Here is a 17,129-nt window from a genome sequence, read left to right on the forward strand (position 1 = left end):
ACAACGGTCGGCAGGGAGCGGCACGAGTGAGGTCGACATCATCACGGCCGCCATGTCGACCTACCAATCAATACATTACAAGTCATTCAAGCATCTCAACACTTGGCAGGAGGTGCGTCATCATCCGAAGTATAAGGGAGGCGTCCGATCCTTCTCTAGCTCCTCCAGCAAACGGTTGAGGACACTATCCTATCGCGGCGAGGACGAGGTGGCATGCCAGCTTGTCGAAGCTCACTTGGATAGCCCCGACGCCGGCCCGAGCGCTTCCCAACGCCGGCCGCAAGGAAGCAAACAAGCGACGACACAGCCGCCATTGCGCCGCGACCCCAGCCGAACCGCCGGCTCCCGCTCCCACTCCTTTTGTGCCGCCTCCACCCCCACCAACAGTTTGTTGGCCATTTTGTGTCAAGCCACTAACGCCGATACATCTCAGATGACTACCGAGCAATTTGATGCACATCATGCAATGATACGAGCTCTCCAACAACAAATGGGGATGCCGCCGTCGGACTAGTCTTCTTTAAATTTCTACGGATGAATATTTTAGGATTTAATTATGTAATTTTTACTTTTTAGGATTTTAAGTATGTAATTTTTAATTTTTAGTATTTTAATTATGTAATTTTTATTTTTATTTTTATTTTTGTAATTTGTAATAGTAGTTCAGGTATTTTTAATGCATTTTAATATTGTGGAAATGTTTTTGTTTAAATTGAATAATGAAATGGTGAGACTCTTAGTATGTTCTTGCAGAAGAGCATGGATGTAGGTGTTGTGCTCTTGCCAAAGAGCAGAGAGTAAATAATGAAAATAAGTGGATCCAGGCCCCTTTCATGCTCTTGCTCAAAGAGCATGGATCTGGATGTTGTTACAATACATCTACTGAAATCAAATGAAGTTTGCTCACAAATCAAGTTGAATTTGTTCATGTAGATACATAGAACAGGGTCTGCATATCCTCATCTTATTATCCTTAACAGAAAAATGACTAACTATTGGGAGAAAAGATTATAGGGGTGGTTCGGTACGGTATACCGTACCGTGAGTGCCATACCGTATACCGTATCGAAAGTTACGGTATGACAAAACCTCATACCGATACTGTACCAAACTTTTTGGTATATCGGAGTTCGGTATACTGGAAATTCAGTAAGGTAGTTTTTTTATACCGTTACCATACCGTGTTTTCGATATACCGTACCGGATTTCGGTATACCGAAAAATTGATATTTTCGGTATTTTTTTGATACGATAAATCCGATATTCCGGTATTTCGATATAATTCCACCCCCCTAGAAAAGAAACACAAAGTGGTACGGCACATAGAAACACAAAGTGGTATGGCAAATCTTTTTGGACACAACAAAACTCTATCATTCTATTCTCGATCTCGTTTGTCTCTCTCTCTCTCTCTCTCTCTAATGTAGCTGCATTTGTTATCCGAAAAGCGTGGCTTTCTTTCTTTTCTTTTTACCTTGATTTCAGGTCAATCTCGCTGTATTTCCTTATCACTATTCCATAAATTCGTTCTATTCCTCATCTGGCTTCTAAGTAAGCATCCTTTAAAAGTTCCCAGCTTTCACTTATTGCGACTCAGCTCACGAGAAATCGTACTATTTGTTTCTTCTTGATTTTTATTACACTGATTTGTGCATCTCTTTTTATTCTAAATTATCCCAGCTTTGATGTGTTTTTATGTCGGTGTATATTGGATTCTGTTTAGTTTTCTCAGGAAATTTGTGATATAGGAGTGGAAGTGATTTTAATTACTTATAAAGACTGTTTGATTTGGTTTATTGTTTTATTTGTTTAGATAGATGAAAATAATCTTGCTCATTTCCCTTCTAGTTTATCTACTATACTAGATTACTAGTACTCCCTCTTCGTATTCACTCTGCTCATTTGTCTTCAGCCTTCACCTCTGCTTCTTCCCACACTCTACTTCTTGTTGGTTTCTTTTTTATTTGAAAAATCTAGTTAGTTTGGTTAAAATATGATTTAACTAACACCTTTATCTGTATTCTTATGCTGTGGTTGATTAAAGAACACTAATGATGTTCTTAGATTATACTACTAAGATATAGGAAAGTTTTTTTTATTTTTTTACCAATTTTATATGATTTATTTATTGATTAAAAAACACTATATGATCTATGTCTGGACTGAAATTTGATTATCTCACATTCGTATTTATTGGTTTCCTATTAAATCAATCAAGATCAAAGGGAGGAAAGTTTTGATAAACCAAGTGCAAAGATGGTTGAGATCACAAACGTAAACGAGTACCAGGCTATCGCCAAGGAGAAATTGCCAAAAATGGCGTACGACTACTATGCTTCGGGCGCAGAGGACCAATGGACTCTTGCCGAGAACAGAAACGCGTTTTCAAGGATTCTGTAAGTTGCTTAAGAATCATGTCGGAAGAGTATGATTATTTGTTTTCTGATGACATCTCCAAACCATATGCAGGTTTAGGCCCCGGATTCTGATTGACGTGAGCAAGATTGACATGACTACCACTGTGTTGGGCTTCAAGATCTCCATGCCTATAATGATTGCCCCGACTGGTCTACATAAAATGGCTCACCCTGACGGTAAGCAATGCTCGTCCCACAAAGCCTTATGGACAGGGGCTGTACTAAGCTTAATATGCATGATTACTGGAAAGGCTTTCAGTCTGTTGTGAAAATCAGTTACTTATTAATGAGTTTTGGTTGCGTATATCAAGCATAACTTAACTATTTTACCTTCCAATCTATTAATATGCAGGAGAGTGTGCAACAGCTAGAGCTGCATCAGCAGCTGGAACTATCATGGTTTGGTTTCTCTCTCTTGAAATGCTTTTCAAATTATAATTGTTCAAACATAGTCTAATTGCTATTGACCAATTTTATTTCAGACTCTGTCATCAGGGCCTACTTGCAGTATCGAGGAAGTAGCTTCCACGGGACCTGGCATTCGATTCTTCCAGCTTTATGTGATTCTGCAGTTGAATTTTAATAGGGTGTTTGTTGAGATGGATAGCTGAGCCATCGCTTATGTATCAGGTGTACAAGGACAGGAACGTCGTGGCTCAGCTTGTGAGGAGAGCTGAAAGGGCTGGTTTCAAGGCCATTGCACTCACTGTCGACACCCCAAGATTGGGACGCCGTGAATCTGATATCAAGAACAGGTTCGGAGACTAAACTCATCATCACATCCAGACAGATATACTGATCTGTTGTTTTATCCAGACCTGTATTGCCACCTGGCTTGACACTGAAAAACGTCGAGGGTTTGGACCTCAGGAAGATGGATGAAGTAAGTAGTGCGATATATCATTTACTAGCTAGTCGATGCTCCTTCTCATACAGTATTCACTTCACATGATGCAATGTAGGCTAATGACTCAGGACTTGCATCGTTGGTTGCTGGCCAAACTGATCCTACGTTGAGCTGGAAGGTAATGTTTCTCTTTATCATAGATTGAGCAATTTGGTATTTGGATTTTTTAGGTGTGAGATTGATGAGGTTTCTGTATGATGTAAAATGAAGGATGTTAAGTGGCTGCAATCAATCACTTCATTGCCCATCTTGGTGAAGGGTGTGCTCACTGCAGAGGATGGTATAAGAGCATAAAGCATTTCAGTTACTGCATTGTGTGTGTGTGTGAATACTAATGTAGTTAAGACACATATGTGCAGCAAGGATTGTTGTCCAGAGTGGAGCTGCTGGTATCATCGTCTCCAACCATGGCGGCGCCAGCTAGACTACGTGCCCTCGACCATCATTGCTTTGGAGGAGGTACTTGAATTTCCAAAACCCCATCAATCACTGTCCATGCATTGGTGAGCGAATGTATTACCCTCTTGGCTTGTCTAGTCTCTAAAGAGCAGTGGTCATTTCAGGTTGTAAAAGGTGCACAAGGCCGGGTTCCGGTGTTCTTGGACGGAGGTGTCCGCCGTGGGACAGATGTGTTCAAGGCATTGGTATTAGGAGCCGCTGGCATCTTTGTAAGTTAAATATAGTACAAACTAGCACAGACCTTTGTTATGATATAGGGCAACCACTATTTAAATGCATAACTATAGAATACGAATTTAGTTTATTATAAGAGCTATTTAGTTCACTATAATAGCGTTTTTAGTTCACAACACGAATTTTGAAAACAAGGAGTGAACCAAAACACCAGTATAGTGAACTAAATCCTTCACGAAGTAAATCCTTTACTATAAATTATAGTGAACTACTATATCGCTCTTATAGTGAACTAAATTTGTATTCTCTAGTTATGCATTTAAGATGTGTTATACTTTGATCATCTCCCGACCCTTGTTTTATTTATTTTTTTAGAAAGAGTCCGCTTAACTCGTATACATATAATTGCTAGATTGGGCGACCGGTGGTGTTCTCGCTGGCTTCTGAAGGAGAGGCCGGAGTAAGGAAGGTACTCCAGATGTTGCGCGATGAGTTTGAGCTGACCATGGCGTTAAGTGGTTGTCGCTCACTTAGTGAGATCACGCGCAACCACATTGTGACAGAATGGGACGCACCTCAGGGACTCCCATCCGCCAGATTATAAGAGATGCGTGCGTGCATCATAACATATAGACGAATCCATATGGCAAGCTATATATCACGTTTGATGTTGTGAAATATGGTTAAGTTCTTCAATCTACTCATCTCATCTGTGACGATGAGTCTTTACATAAGCTTTTGAATGATGATTGAACACTTGTATATTCCTACTTGCCTCATTCTATATTCTTACATAAGTACTACTCACTCCGTCCCATAAAAGATGTCACATTTTCCTTTTTTGGAAAAAGTTCTCTCTTACATAAATATAAAAATTATATTTTCTCTTTCTATTTAACACACAAAACAAAATCTCTTAAAATCTCGTGTCATCCCACAAGTGTGACATCTTTTGTGGGACGGAGAGAGTAGTATTTACCAACTCTTTCAACCTTTTGTCCAATTTTAATGAATCTTGAAGTATGCATTGTATAGCACAACAATGTCGAGCTTTTGCGGGTGTATATACAAGGAATTTCAACCATTTTAATGGGCCGTTCAATATATTTTCTTTTTCGATTTTGTCATTTTGATTTAGTTTTTGTTTCCATATTTCCATATATATACATATAGAAAGAAAGTGTCAATTTTGGTTCTAAACATATGGCTAAAATATGAATTTGATCCACAACATTCACTTTTTAAAAAATCGGTCCATAACAAATAAAAATGTCGTCGAAATAGTCCTTTTTTTTACTGTTCCGTCAAAAAACTAACGGCTAATGCTAATTACACAGAGGCATGACCGTTAATTTTTTGAAAGATCCGTCAAAAAAGGACCACTTCGACAAGGATCTCAATTGTTATGGACCTATTTTTTTTTCAAAAAGTGAATGTATTAGACCAAATTCATATTTTGGTCAGATGTTTAGGACCAAAAATTGATCTTTACTCATATAGGGTAGTGATAAAATGCAACCTTTAAATGTTGTACAAACTTCAAACTATGATCTGAACCATTAAAAAATGTCAACAGATGACAAAATAACAACAACGAAAAATGTCAACACAATGTTAGCACAACATCAACCATTGACCATGTGTTGACATTTTTTGTTGCTGTTATTTTGTCATCCGCTGACATTTTTCAACGGTCCAGATCAAAGTTTGGAGCTTGTACAATATTTAGAGTTTGAATTTATTTACATTCCTATATACCCTATATAGGGATGTGATCAGATCAATAAGTGAATATCTGTCAAAAATCAAAGCAAATATCAGTCATTGGATCTTGTGATGTAACCGTTAGATGAATGTCACGTGTCATCTAATAATGTAGAATGTGTATTCTAATAATGTAGCTCGACTAATAATGTAATGTGTTTTAGTCTAATAATGTAGATTGTGTAGTCTAATAATGTAGCTCGACTGATAATGTAACGCTTTTAGTGTAATAATGTACCTCGGATATTGTTATCACAACCATCCAATCTAAGAATCCAAGGGCTGAGATTTGCTTTGATATTTGACAGGATTTTATTTATTGACCAGAGAGAGAGAGTTGTGATCAATGTCGAACCTTTCTTAAAGACCAATTAGAGACCAAATTAGAGCCATCCATTTTCTTAATCTTGTGGTCTGGAATAAAAAATAAAATAATTTTTTTTTAATTGAATAGAATATTAAGTTAATTGTAAATTAATCATAACCACAAGATTAAGAAAATGGAGGGCCCTAATTTGGTTTCTAGTTTGGTCTTTAAGACTGGATTTGTGGATAATGTGACTCGTCTCATTATATGCAAATCCACTCCTTATTCCAGAACCGCAGAACTATACCAAATTATGATTTTAAGATCTAGTTTTTTATGGATGAGATGCACAAATTTATAAAATTATTTTCGCTTTCATCACGAGCCTATTTTACTTCAGCCCAGGGCAAATAAGTCATACTAACATATTAGGAAGATTTAAACTTCATTCCAGAATATATTACTTCATTCTAGTAGGTTTTTACTCATTTCAATAGGATTATTACTTCGTTCCAGTACGTAAAGGCGGTTTCGTCGTCGCGTACCGTTCTTTCTCTCTACAATGTCTATCACCGCCGCCACGGCTCTGATAACAAAACAGAATGATAGCCTAATTGAAAGGTATAATGAGCACATGGAATGGTGTAATAAACTATTTAAATGAAGTATATTTAGAAGCATTTAAAGTCCTCCCGGAATGAAGTAAAAACATTGTCCAATGAAGTAATAACATTTTTGAATAAAGTAATAAACCTACTGGAATAAATTGCATCTTTTAAAGTGAATAAAGTAAAAACCCAGTTCAATGAATTCAAATAAAGCATGTGTTGGATCATTTCAAAACCTACTGGAAGTAAGTAAAAACATGTAGTTTCAAGGTATTGCACACTGGAATGAAATAATGAACCATATACAATGATGTAAAATGGACATGTAATTAAGACCGAAATAAATTTACACAGCAGCGCATTTCATAAAAAACTAGATCCAATGGCCTTAATTTGGTCTCTAGTTCGGTCTTTAAAATTGGTTCGACATTGATCACACATATACATATATTGGATTGTATTAAAATGACAATCATACTTAAAATGACAACATACCGTCAATGAGGACCTTTAGATTTAGGAGAAAAATATGGAAATATGAAAATAGAAACTCAATCAAAATGACAGAATCGAAAAAGAAAAAATATTGAACGGCCCCATAAAATGTTTGAAATTATTTGAATATACACCCGCAAAAGCTCGACATTGTTATGCTATATAGTGCATACTTCAAGATTCCATAAAATTGGACAAAAGGTCGAAAGAGTAAGAATATACAATGAGGCAAGCAGGAATATATAAGTGTTCAATCATCATTCAAAAGCTTATGTAAAGACTCATCGTCACAGATGAGTAGATTGAAGAACTTAACCATATTTCACAACATCAAACGTGATATATAGCTTGCCATATGGATCCGTCTATATGTTATGATGCACGCACGCATCTCTTATAATCTGGCGGATGGGAGTCCCTGAGGTGCGTCCCATTCTGTCACAATGTGGTTGCGCGTGATCTCACTAAGTGAGCGACAACCACTTAACGCCATGGTCAGCTCAAACTCATCGCGCAACATCTGGAGTACCTTCCTTACTCCAGCCTCTCCTTCAGAAGCCAACGAGAACACCACTGGTCGCCCAATCTAGCAATTATATGTGCACGAGTTAAACAGACTCTTTCTAGAAAAATAAATAAAACAAGAGTCGGGAGATGATCAAAGTATAACTAGTCTTAAACACATAACTAGAGAATACGAATTTAGTTCACTGTAAGAGCGATATAGTTCACTATAGTCTATAGTGAAGGATTTACTTCGTGAAGGGTATAGTTTTATAAAGGTGTTTTGGTTTATTCCGTGTTTTCAAATTCGTGTTGTGAACATAAAAAGCCTTTATAGTGAACTAAATTTCGTGTTCTCTAGTTATGCATTTAAATAGTGATTGTCCTATATCACCATTCTGCCTAGCGGGTCTGTGTTAGTTTGTGCTATATTTAACTTACAAAGATGCCAGCGGCTCCTAATGCCAATGCCTTGAACACATCTGTCCCACGGCGGACACCTCCGTCCAAGAACACCGGAACCCGGCCTTGTGCACCTTTTACAACCTGAAAGGACCACTCCTCTTTAGAGACTAGACAAGCAAAGAGGGCAATACATTGGCTCACCAATGCATGGACAGTGATTGATGGGGTTTTGGAAAGTCAGTACCTCCTCCAAAGCCATGATGGTCGAGGGCACGTAATCTAGCTGGCGAGCGCCATGGTTGGAGACGATGATACCCGCAGCTCCACTCTGGACAGCAATCCTTGCTGCACATATGTTTTTTACTACATTAGTATTCACACACACACACACACACACACACAATGCAGTAACTCAAATGCTTTATGCTCTTACCATCCTCTGCAGTGAGCACACCCTTCACCAAGATGGGCATTGAAGTGATTGATTGCAGCCACTTAACATCCTTCATTAGTCACCATGTACATCATAACTCAATTTCACACCTCATAAATCCAAATACCAAATTGATCAATCTATGATGAACATGAAGATTACCTTCCAGCTCAATGTACGATCAATTTGGCCAGCAACGTACGATGCAAGTCCAGAGTCATTAGCCTACATACATTGCATTAATGTGAAGCAATGACTATGTGAGAAGGAGCATCCACTAGCTAGTAAACGATATAACGAGCTACTAACCTCATCCATCTTCCCGAGGTCCAAACCCTCGAAGTTTTTCAATGTCAAGCCAGGTGGCAAAACAAATCTGAATAAAACAACAGATCAGTATATCTGTCTAGATGTGATGATGATGAGTTCAATGCTCGAACCTGTTCTTGATATCAGATTCACGGCGTCCCAATCTTGGGGTGTCGACAGTGAGTGCAATGGCCTTGAAACCAGCCTTTTCAGCTCTCCTCACAAGCTGAGCCACGACGTTCCTGTCCTTGTACACCTGATACATAAGCAATGATTCAGCTAGACATCTCGACAAACACCCTATTAAAATTCAACTGCAGACTCACATAAAGCTGGAAGAATCGAATGCCAGGTCCCGTGGAAGCTACTTCCTCGACACTGGAAGTAGCCCATGACGACAGAGTCTGAAATAGAGTTGGTACTTCCTCAGTTCTAGAAATGAGTATGTTTGAACAGAGGTAGTGATCCGTTGCTAACTTTCTTAAGTTGTTAACTCATCAACGCAGTGTATTAAAAATGTCAACATAAACTTGGTTGATATTTTAATACACGGTGCGAACAATGTCAGCACTGTGTATTAAAATATCAACTAAGTTTATGTTGACATTTTTAATACACTGCGTTGATGAGATAGCAAGTTAGCAATTTTAGAAAAGTTAGCAATATAATAACGCACCCCTGTTTGAAAAATTCTAACTTTTAAAGCATTTCAAGAGAGAGAAACCAAACCATGATAGTTCCAGCTGCTGATGCAGCTCTAGCTGTTGCATACTCTCCTGCATGATAATAGATTGGAAGCAAAATAGTTAAGTTATGCTATGCATAGACATGCTTGATATAATCAGTATGCAACCAAAACTCAATAATAAGTAACTGATTTTCACAACAGATTGAAAGCCTTTCTAGTGATCATGCAAATAGCTTCACAACATTTTATTTTGCCTCATATTAAGCTTAGCGCGCCCTGTGCATAAGGCTCACTGGAACGACCGTTGCTTACCTTCAGGGTGAGCCATTTTCTGAAAAGCAGTCGGTGCAATCATTATAGGCATGGAGATCTTGAAGCCCAACACAGTGGTAGTCATGTCAATCTTGCTCACATCAATCAGAATCCGGGGCCTAAACCTGCATATGGTTTGGAGATGTCATCAGAAAACGAATAAGCATGCTCTTCTGACATGATTCTTAAGCAACTTACAGAATCCTTGAAAACGCGTTTCTGTTCTCGGCAAGAGTCCATTGATCCTCTGCGCCCGATGCATAGTAGTCGTACGCCATTTTTGGCAATTTCTCCTTGGCAATAGCCTGGTACTCAGTTACGTTTGTGATCTCACCCATCTCTGCACTTGGTTTATCAAAACTTCCCTTCCTTTGATCTTGATTGATATAATACGAAACCAATAAATATGAATGTTGGGATAATCAAATTTCAGTCCAGACATAGATCATATACTGTTTTTTAATCAACCACAGCATAAGAATAGAGAAATTATAAATCACATAAAATTAGTAAAAAAAAATAACTTTTCCTATATATTAGTAGTATAAACTATCATTACTGTTTTTTTATCAACCACAGCATAAGAATAGAGATGAAGTAACTAGATTCTTTAATCAAGAAAGGTGTTAGTTTAATTATATTTTAACTAAACTAACTAGATTTTTCTAATCAAAAGTTGGGGGTGACAAAAAGAAGTAGAGAGTGGGAAGCAGACCTGAAGGCCGAAGACAAATGAGCAGAGCGAATACGAAGAGGGAGTGCTAGTACTAGTACTAGTATAGTAGATAAGTGAACCAAGACAAATATTGACAAATAATTGCTAAAAAACAAGAAAAAATAGGGGAAACTGAAGAAGAAGACAAAGGAAGTGGTGGTCAAGAATGGATGGAGTGACACAAAATTCAGGATTAGCTTTTGGAGGTTAGAATTCAAAACCACATCCGATTAATGGGATGATCTTTGCCACACCCTTCTTGTGTGTTTCACACACTTTTTCTTCATTATCCAGTGAGCAAAAATATTAGAAATAAAAATCAACTTGCGTGTATACTAGCATATTCATACTCCCTCCGTCCCACTTAAAATGAGACATTTGGGAATCGACACGGGATTTTATGTAGTGTTGTTTTGTGAGTAAATGTAGAGAGAGTAAAGTAAGAGAGATTAAAAAGTAGAGATAGAGTTGTTTTCATTTTAGGAAACGTTTCATTTTTAATGGACGGAGGGAGTATATGATATGATATTAATTCCATTATTTTCTTGATAGTGGTGTCATAATCTTTTCTTCCAATACTTTGTCACTTTCCTAATAAGGATAATACGGTGTTTGAAGATTAGGGTGGTGTATTGTAATGTTCCATGTATTGAACGATTAATTCAGTAGATGTATTGTAATGTTCCATGTATTGAACGATTAGAATTGGGCCTCAATTTTGAAGAATTAGGAGTTGGACTAAATAATGGAGTGGCAAATAAAAGATAAAAAAAATATGAAGATAAGTTAAAATTTAGTGAACTCACTATTAGCTAAAATGAAGGGGAAGAAAACGAAAAAACCACATAGCAGTTTGCTAAGTTTCTTTAAAGCAGTTGTACCTTTCTGCACAACACAAAATGAATGTGTATATATCTCTACTTTACACGTGGTCAGATTACAATATGTTGTAAAAAAAAAAACAGATTTGAGACTAAAAAACAAATAAATGATACAATGATAACTGTATTAAACCCCGGGTTTAGCTACACAGATATGCTGAGTTTACGTTGTTCCCAACAGACATGTATCCAGAACTGAAGGCCGTAGCTGTGCCCAAAAACCTGACTTCGTAAACACCATATGCTCCCCTGTTTCTCACCTATTTGAGTCTGGTGTTGAAACTAGCGGGACTGCTTCAGCTGGCTCGGCTGGAGAAACTCGGGTAGCTTCTTTCTTCAGCTTGTGGTTATTGTACGCTACTACCCCGGCAATTGCTGCAGTAAGACATTGGTTTTCATTCACAGTTTAAAAAGAGACTACTGGTTTACATAATTGTGAACCAATTTCAGTAGAACAACTATGAAAGGTAATCATGCATATACATATTAGTAATAACTTTAACCCAAACAAGCAGTAAGTGTAGAGTAACATGGTTTCACTTATGAGGAAGACAACTTTAATGCATGCCAAAATATTCAAGTGAAGTGATTTGGGTTAACTGAAAATTTTCGTACTTACCAACAGCATAACCAAAGAGATTGATAGGTGTCAACGTTGTATCTGCAAAGATGAGTGCAGATACTAGAACCACAACCCAGTCCTTGACAACACCAGCCACACGAATGGTCAAAGCACTTGTATGTGAAATGACGAGAAAAACCGAAATATTGAGTGCAAAAGTGCAGAGAGAATTTAGTGTGAGAATAAGAGGTTGTTTGAAGCTCCATGTGCCCCGTGCATCCATCTTAGGCATCTCCAGGAAGATCCACGGGATTAACAAGCAAACAGCACTGGACAATTGACCAAATTATGTTTAAAAATATGAAAGAATTCTTAGAATTGAAAGGATATTAAACAAAAAATATGAAAGAATTCTTCATAATACTTGCCTGCAGGGGCTGACATAGTACATCATGGAAATAGGATTTAGTTTTAATCCTTTCCTTTTCACAAAAATCTCCATGAATATCAGCCTTAGGGCTTCACCAACCACACCTCCCATTTGGTAAACGACACCAATCCAACTGATACTTATTTCTCCATAAGATGCTACGAGTACCCCGAAACTGATAACTGACATTATCAGAAGCATCCTAGTATTCATCACTTCAAGTCCTGCTAATACCCCAAGAATGAATACGGCAACTGGCACTGTGGTTGTAACCAAGTGTTAGGCAGTATTACTAGAATAATACTGATAAAAGTTGTTTGCTATATATGTTATGTTGACAATAACTACTATTACACCATTAAATGAACATTCTCTTACTTATTGCTTTTAACATTTGAGCAAATGCAACAGATATGTAGAGGTAAGCAGTGTTCCCAAGCCAAAGTGTCATTGCAAACATCGCACCAATCGGGACAACAGACCATATGTATCTGCAGGAATTCAATTGCAATATTGTATTACAGTTAAACATGGAACTTCAAGATTAATGCAATATGACAGGATAATTTAGGATTTCCAAAGGATATAAAATAAATACTTACTTCGTATCAAATTTTAGAAAAACAATAATTAGAAGAATAAAATTGTAGATTTGCTTATTCGGCATATTACTCATTCTAATGACAAAATTTCTCTGTGTTTTTGCCTGTACACTAAACTACAGAAGAAGTTATGGGCATTGTACAAAAAAAGAACTGTAGCACAGCCATTAAAATTTAGAGAACTCACATATCCAAAGTCATCCCTTCCTCGACTTTCATGATCTGTAAATATTGAGCAGTTTACAGAGTTTTTAAACTATATAGTTTGACTATCCGAATCAAGAAGCTTCAGTTGTGAATAATTACCTTGAAAACTTTGGTGACCAAAAAACATAGAGCAGATGAGAACACCATGTGAAGCAGCGTTAATCCAAGGGGATATGGGAAGTTCATTTCCTTTGATGATAAAACCCACTGCATTCGAAAAGGGTTGATCAAGAGGTTACACACATGTACCATAAACATACTTTGTCTCCTCAGTCAGTCCAATATAAACAAATCCTAGAAAACAGTAAAATTTAGCCAACGACGAAACGTATTCCGCACATGAGATGTCTGTAAATGCTAAGAACAGTGGCATGCTCATAAGTATATTCAGTGTGTGCTGGTTGGCTATAAAATGGCAATGCAACACTCTGGAGCATACTTGTAGGAGTAGAAGCATGGCATGACAACAATGCCAATGAACCATGACTCAGGAGTTATATCCGTTCTGAAATTACCTCTTGATGGTATTTGATCATCGAATATCATTAGTATCTTCTCTTTTCAAAAAATCAAAAAATAGACCGAATGGTTACCCTACATACATGATACTGATGCAAGTAGATTAACTCCATATGTCAAACTATCTGAGTGACATATATATCAAGAGGTGAGTCAATTATTTTCACACTTTAAATGGATTCTGAATCATATCAAAACCAAACTCACGTGGAAACTAAAAACTCAATATAAGGAATACAATCATGTAGCTATTTTCTGCTATGTTATCAAGTAGTAATTTAATTCGTATCTTTAAAACCAGCACCAGAACTCGGTAACATGAAATTTCTAAATTCTGCAACTTATGAATAGTCTGCTTCCAGCAGTGAATTACTTCAACATATATTACTTGATCATGACAAACAGAGGAAGACAACTTGCAGCAAAAACGGAGGACCTAAAATCAAATTTTCACTACTTCACTCAGCTTATTAAACAGATCTAAAGCTTTAACAGATCAACCAAACATGCCTGCCACTTGTTCGGCAAAATGCTTGCATGAATAAACGTGGCGGTAAACCCAGGCAGGAAAAACGCGCGCAGAAATCAGATAAAAATGTTAGATAAAGGTAATAATAAGGGGGGGACCTTGTTGAAGAATATCTGGCCGCTGGAGAGAGCGATGTAGATGAGAATGTAGGCGTATGTTTTGAATTCTTCCTTCATCCATTTCGTATACCGATCCGCCATGGCTGCCGACAGAGAGATCTAGGGATTGAATTTCATCGAAGGTGAATGTAATCGGAGGAGTGAGATTGGGGAAAGTGGCTTGAGTTGGAGTGCAAGGTTTTTTGTGAGTAAGTTAACGGCGTCTTAACTGGACGACCAATTGAGAGGAAATGAAGAACTCCACCGAAACGACGACGTCAACAATCTTTGTGCCACGTCAGAAAGGGGTAATTAGCTACTGATTAGGACGCCACGTCACATTGTGGTGCTAGTCAGCTTGAAACAAACTACCCTCTCTGTCCCCAACGAGATTATAGTACTTCCTCCGCCCCAAGGAAGATGACCCCTTTCTTAGGCTGCACGGGATTTTATGCAAATTTATTTTGTGTGTTGAGATGAGAGAGTAAAGTAAGAGAGAGGGAATAAAGTAGAGACAAAAGTGTTTCTATTTTAAGTAATGGGTCATCTTAGTTGGGACAAACTAAAAAGGAAAGTGGGTCATCTTCAATGGGACGGAGGGAGTACTCTTTTCTTTTTAGCGTCTGCTTTCAAATTTTGGTAAATTTGAACCTATTATACATAAGAGTATAAGACTCTTCTCTATATTATTCTCTCCTTTATTTTATTCTTTTTTTATTTTAATTATTTAATATTCCTTTTGTTCCACTTTTGGAGTCCCGGTTGAGTCGGACACATATTTTAAGAAAAAAGTGTTTGAATGTATAACAAATAAATATAGTAGTGGATGTTAGGACCCACTTTTAATTGAGTGTCCAATAAATAAATATTACAGTGGATGTTGGGACCCACTTTTAACACTTTGTAGGCATTTTATATTAATTTATCTCAACCGGGACTCCTAAAACGGGACGGATAGAGTATCATTTTTTAGTAACGAGTGCAGAAAATGAAATGCCTCTATTACTATGGAACGGAGGGAGTAATGTATACGAATAAAATGGAAATTTTAAATTTTCTATATTAATAATAGAAAAATAATATTTTGTGGGATTTTTTAAATTTTCTATATTAATAATAGAAAATTAATATTTTGTATAATAATCCCATAACATACACGGTCGGTGGCTATTCTTATCAAATTTGTCACATGTCTTGTGTGTGAAAAGCATCAATTAGGTGCATTGCGGCGTGTGCTGATTTGTCAAAAGGAGTAACCTATTTACAATATAAAAGAAAGAGTCATATATCCAAATTCACTTTTTATTACAAAATTGCAGAATTAAACTATATTAGGAGTTTTAGATTTAGAATTAAAATATATATATATATAGGATTTTGATCAAAACAAGAATTGATTTAAATAAAGAAATCAAGGTCAACTTCCAGCCTTAGGATCTTGCGAGATCATCTTGCGATGAAAACATCTGATGGCTCACTTTATTAACTAAATCTTATTATTTTATTCATTAAAAATGCAAAAAGGTTACTAAAGTAATTAGCTAATCATCGGTTGTTTTGGCAAATCCTATAATTTTGCAATGTCTCTTTCCACTAACAAATCATATGCGTGAATTATGATTTAACATTCCTCATTTTCATCTCCTTCGTATCTTCTTCGCCTTCAGCCACAGTACCGTCAAACTTCCATTATACATGTTCCAGATATATTTGTTCCATTTTCAATTCTATATCATCGTCGTTGGAGATCCCAACTCCAATCGTGTTCCATATTAAGCTGTTCTATTTTCAATTCTAGATCATAGTCGTTGGCAGATCCTAACACCAAGAATGGAATCCGACACAAATTCTACTCCGCACGTAGATAATCAATCATACTCCGATGACGTTGTTGAGAATACAGGTTATGGCTATTGTTCTATTTTTCATTTATTTGTTATGCTCCATTTCATATATTTGTATCTGTGTCTTTCAGTGTCTTCTGTCAAAATGAATCTTTTCACCTATATTATTTGACCGATTTTTCCGCTATGCTTCGTTTTGTGTTTAGTATGACCCATTTCCGTGTAAGACAATTGAACTTTTTGTATGCCGCGATTTCATCCTATTATGACATATTATCATTCTAAATCCAGTTGATCGAAACTTGTCTTTACTTCATCGTTAGTTTGTAGGTGCGTTCTGATTATGAATTTTTACAGATTTAAATACACCAGAATGCCCTATAGAGCTTAAACCTTTTGTTGTATTTTTCATTTATTTGTTTTGCTCCATTTCTTATATTTGTGTCTGTGTCTTCCAGTGTCTTCTGTCAAAATGAATCTTTTCACCTCTATTATTTGATCGATTTTTCCGCTATGCTTCGTTTTGTGTTTAGTATGACCCATTTCCGTATAAGACAATTCAACTTGTTGTATGCCACGATTCCATCCTATTATGACCTATTATCATTCTACATCCAGTTGACCGAAACTTGTCTTTACTTCATCGTTAGTTTGTAGGTGTGTTCTGATTATGAATTTTTACAGATTTATATACACCAGAATGCCCTATAGAGCTTAAACCTTTTGTTGGCCGTAGCTTCCCCACATTGGACAACGCCATTGAGTTCTACGAGAACTATGGGCGCCGTGTCGGTTTTGACACAAGGAAGAACGGTTCAAAGAAGGTTGATAATCTCACCATATGGTTTTACATGGTGTGTAACAGAGAAGGTGAGCAGAAATTTATCGATGAACAACCCAAACGACGACGTAAATCGAAAAAATGTGGATGTAATGCTCGGGTTGCATTCAAATTCGATT

The 17,129-nt window shown here is 37.0% G+C and overlaps 2 protein-coding genes and 1 pseudogene across 2 annotated transcripts; 1 reads left to right on the forward strand and 2 right to left on the reverse strand.

Annotated features, from left to right (window-relative positions):
• The first annotated feature begins 1,372 nt into the window (after positions 1-1,372).
• LOC125213352 lies at positions 1,373-4,764 on the forward strand (annotated as a pseudogene).
• Positions 4,765-7,240: 2,476 nt separating this feature from the next.
• Positions 7,241-10,646, reverse strand: LOC125213351 (glycolate oxidase 1). Its single transcript, XM_048113848.1, has 12 exons — positions 10,498-10,646; positions 9,981-10,158; positions 9,783-9,907; positions 9,512-9,558; positions 9,109-9,186; positions 8,914-9,038; positions 8,783-8,849; positions 8,636-8,698; positions 8,474-8,543; positions 8,285-8,385; positions 8,077-8,181; positions 7,241-7,717 (listed from the first exon to the last, which is right to left on the reverse strand). Exons 2-12 carry the CDS (start codon positions 10,118-10,120, stop codon positions 7,526-7,528), a joined length of 1,113 nt encoding a protein of 370 aa, XP_047969805.1. The 5' UTR covers positions 10,121-10,158; positions 10,498-10,646; the 3' UTR covers positions 7,241-7,525.
• A 708-nt stretch (positions 10,647-11,354) lies between these two features.
• On the reverse strand, positions 11,355-14,544 carry LOC125213353 (probable sugar phosphate/phosphate translocator At3g14410). The gene is made up of 7 exons (XM_048113849.1): positions 14,326-14,544; positions 13,279-13,386; positions 13,160-13,194; positions 12,749-12,861; positions 12,369-12,630; positions 11,998-12,269; positions 11,355-11,753 (listed from the first exon to the last, which is right to left on the reverse strand). Exons 1-7 carry the CDS (start codon positions 14,425-14,427, stop codon positions 11,635-11,637), a joined length of 1,011 nt encoding a protein of 336 aa, XP_047969806.1. The 5' UTR covers positions 14,428-14,544; the 3' UTR covers positions 11,355-11,634.
• Positions 14,545-17,129: the final 2,585 nt, after the last annotated feature.

Source organism: Salvia hispanica, chromosome 3, assembly GCF_023119035.1.
Source record: "Salvia hispanica cultivar TCC Black 2014 chromosome 3, UniMelb_Shisp_WGS_1.0, whole genome shotgun sequence".
NCBI classification, from domain to species: domain Eukaryota; kingdom Viridiplantae; phylum Streptophyta; class Magnoliopsida; order Lamiales; family Lamiaceae; genus Salvia; species Salvia hispanica.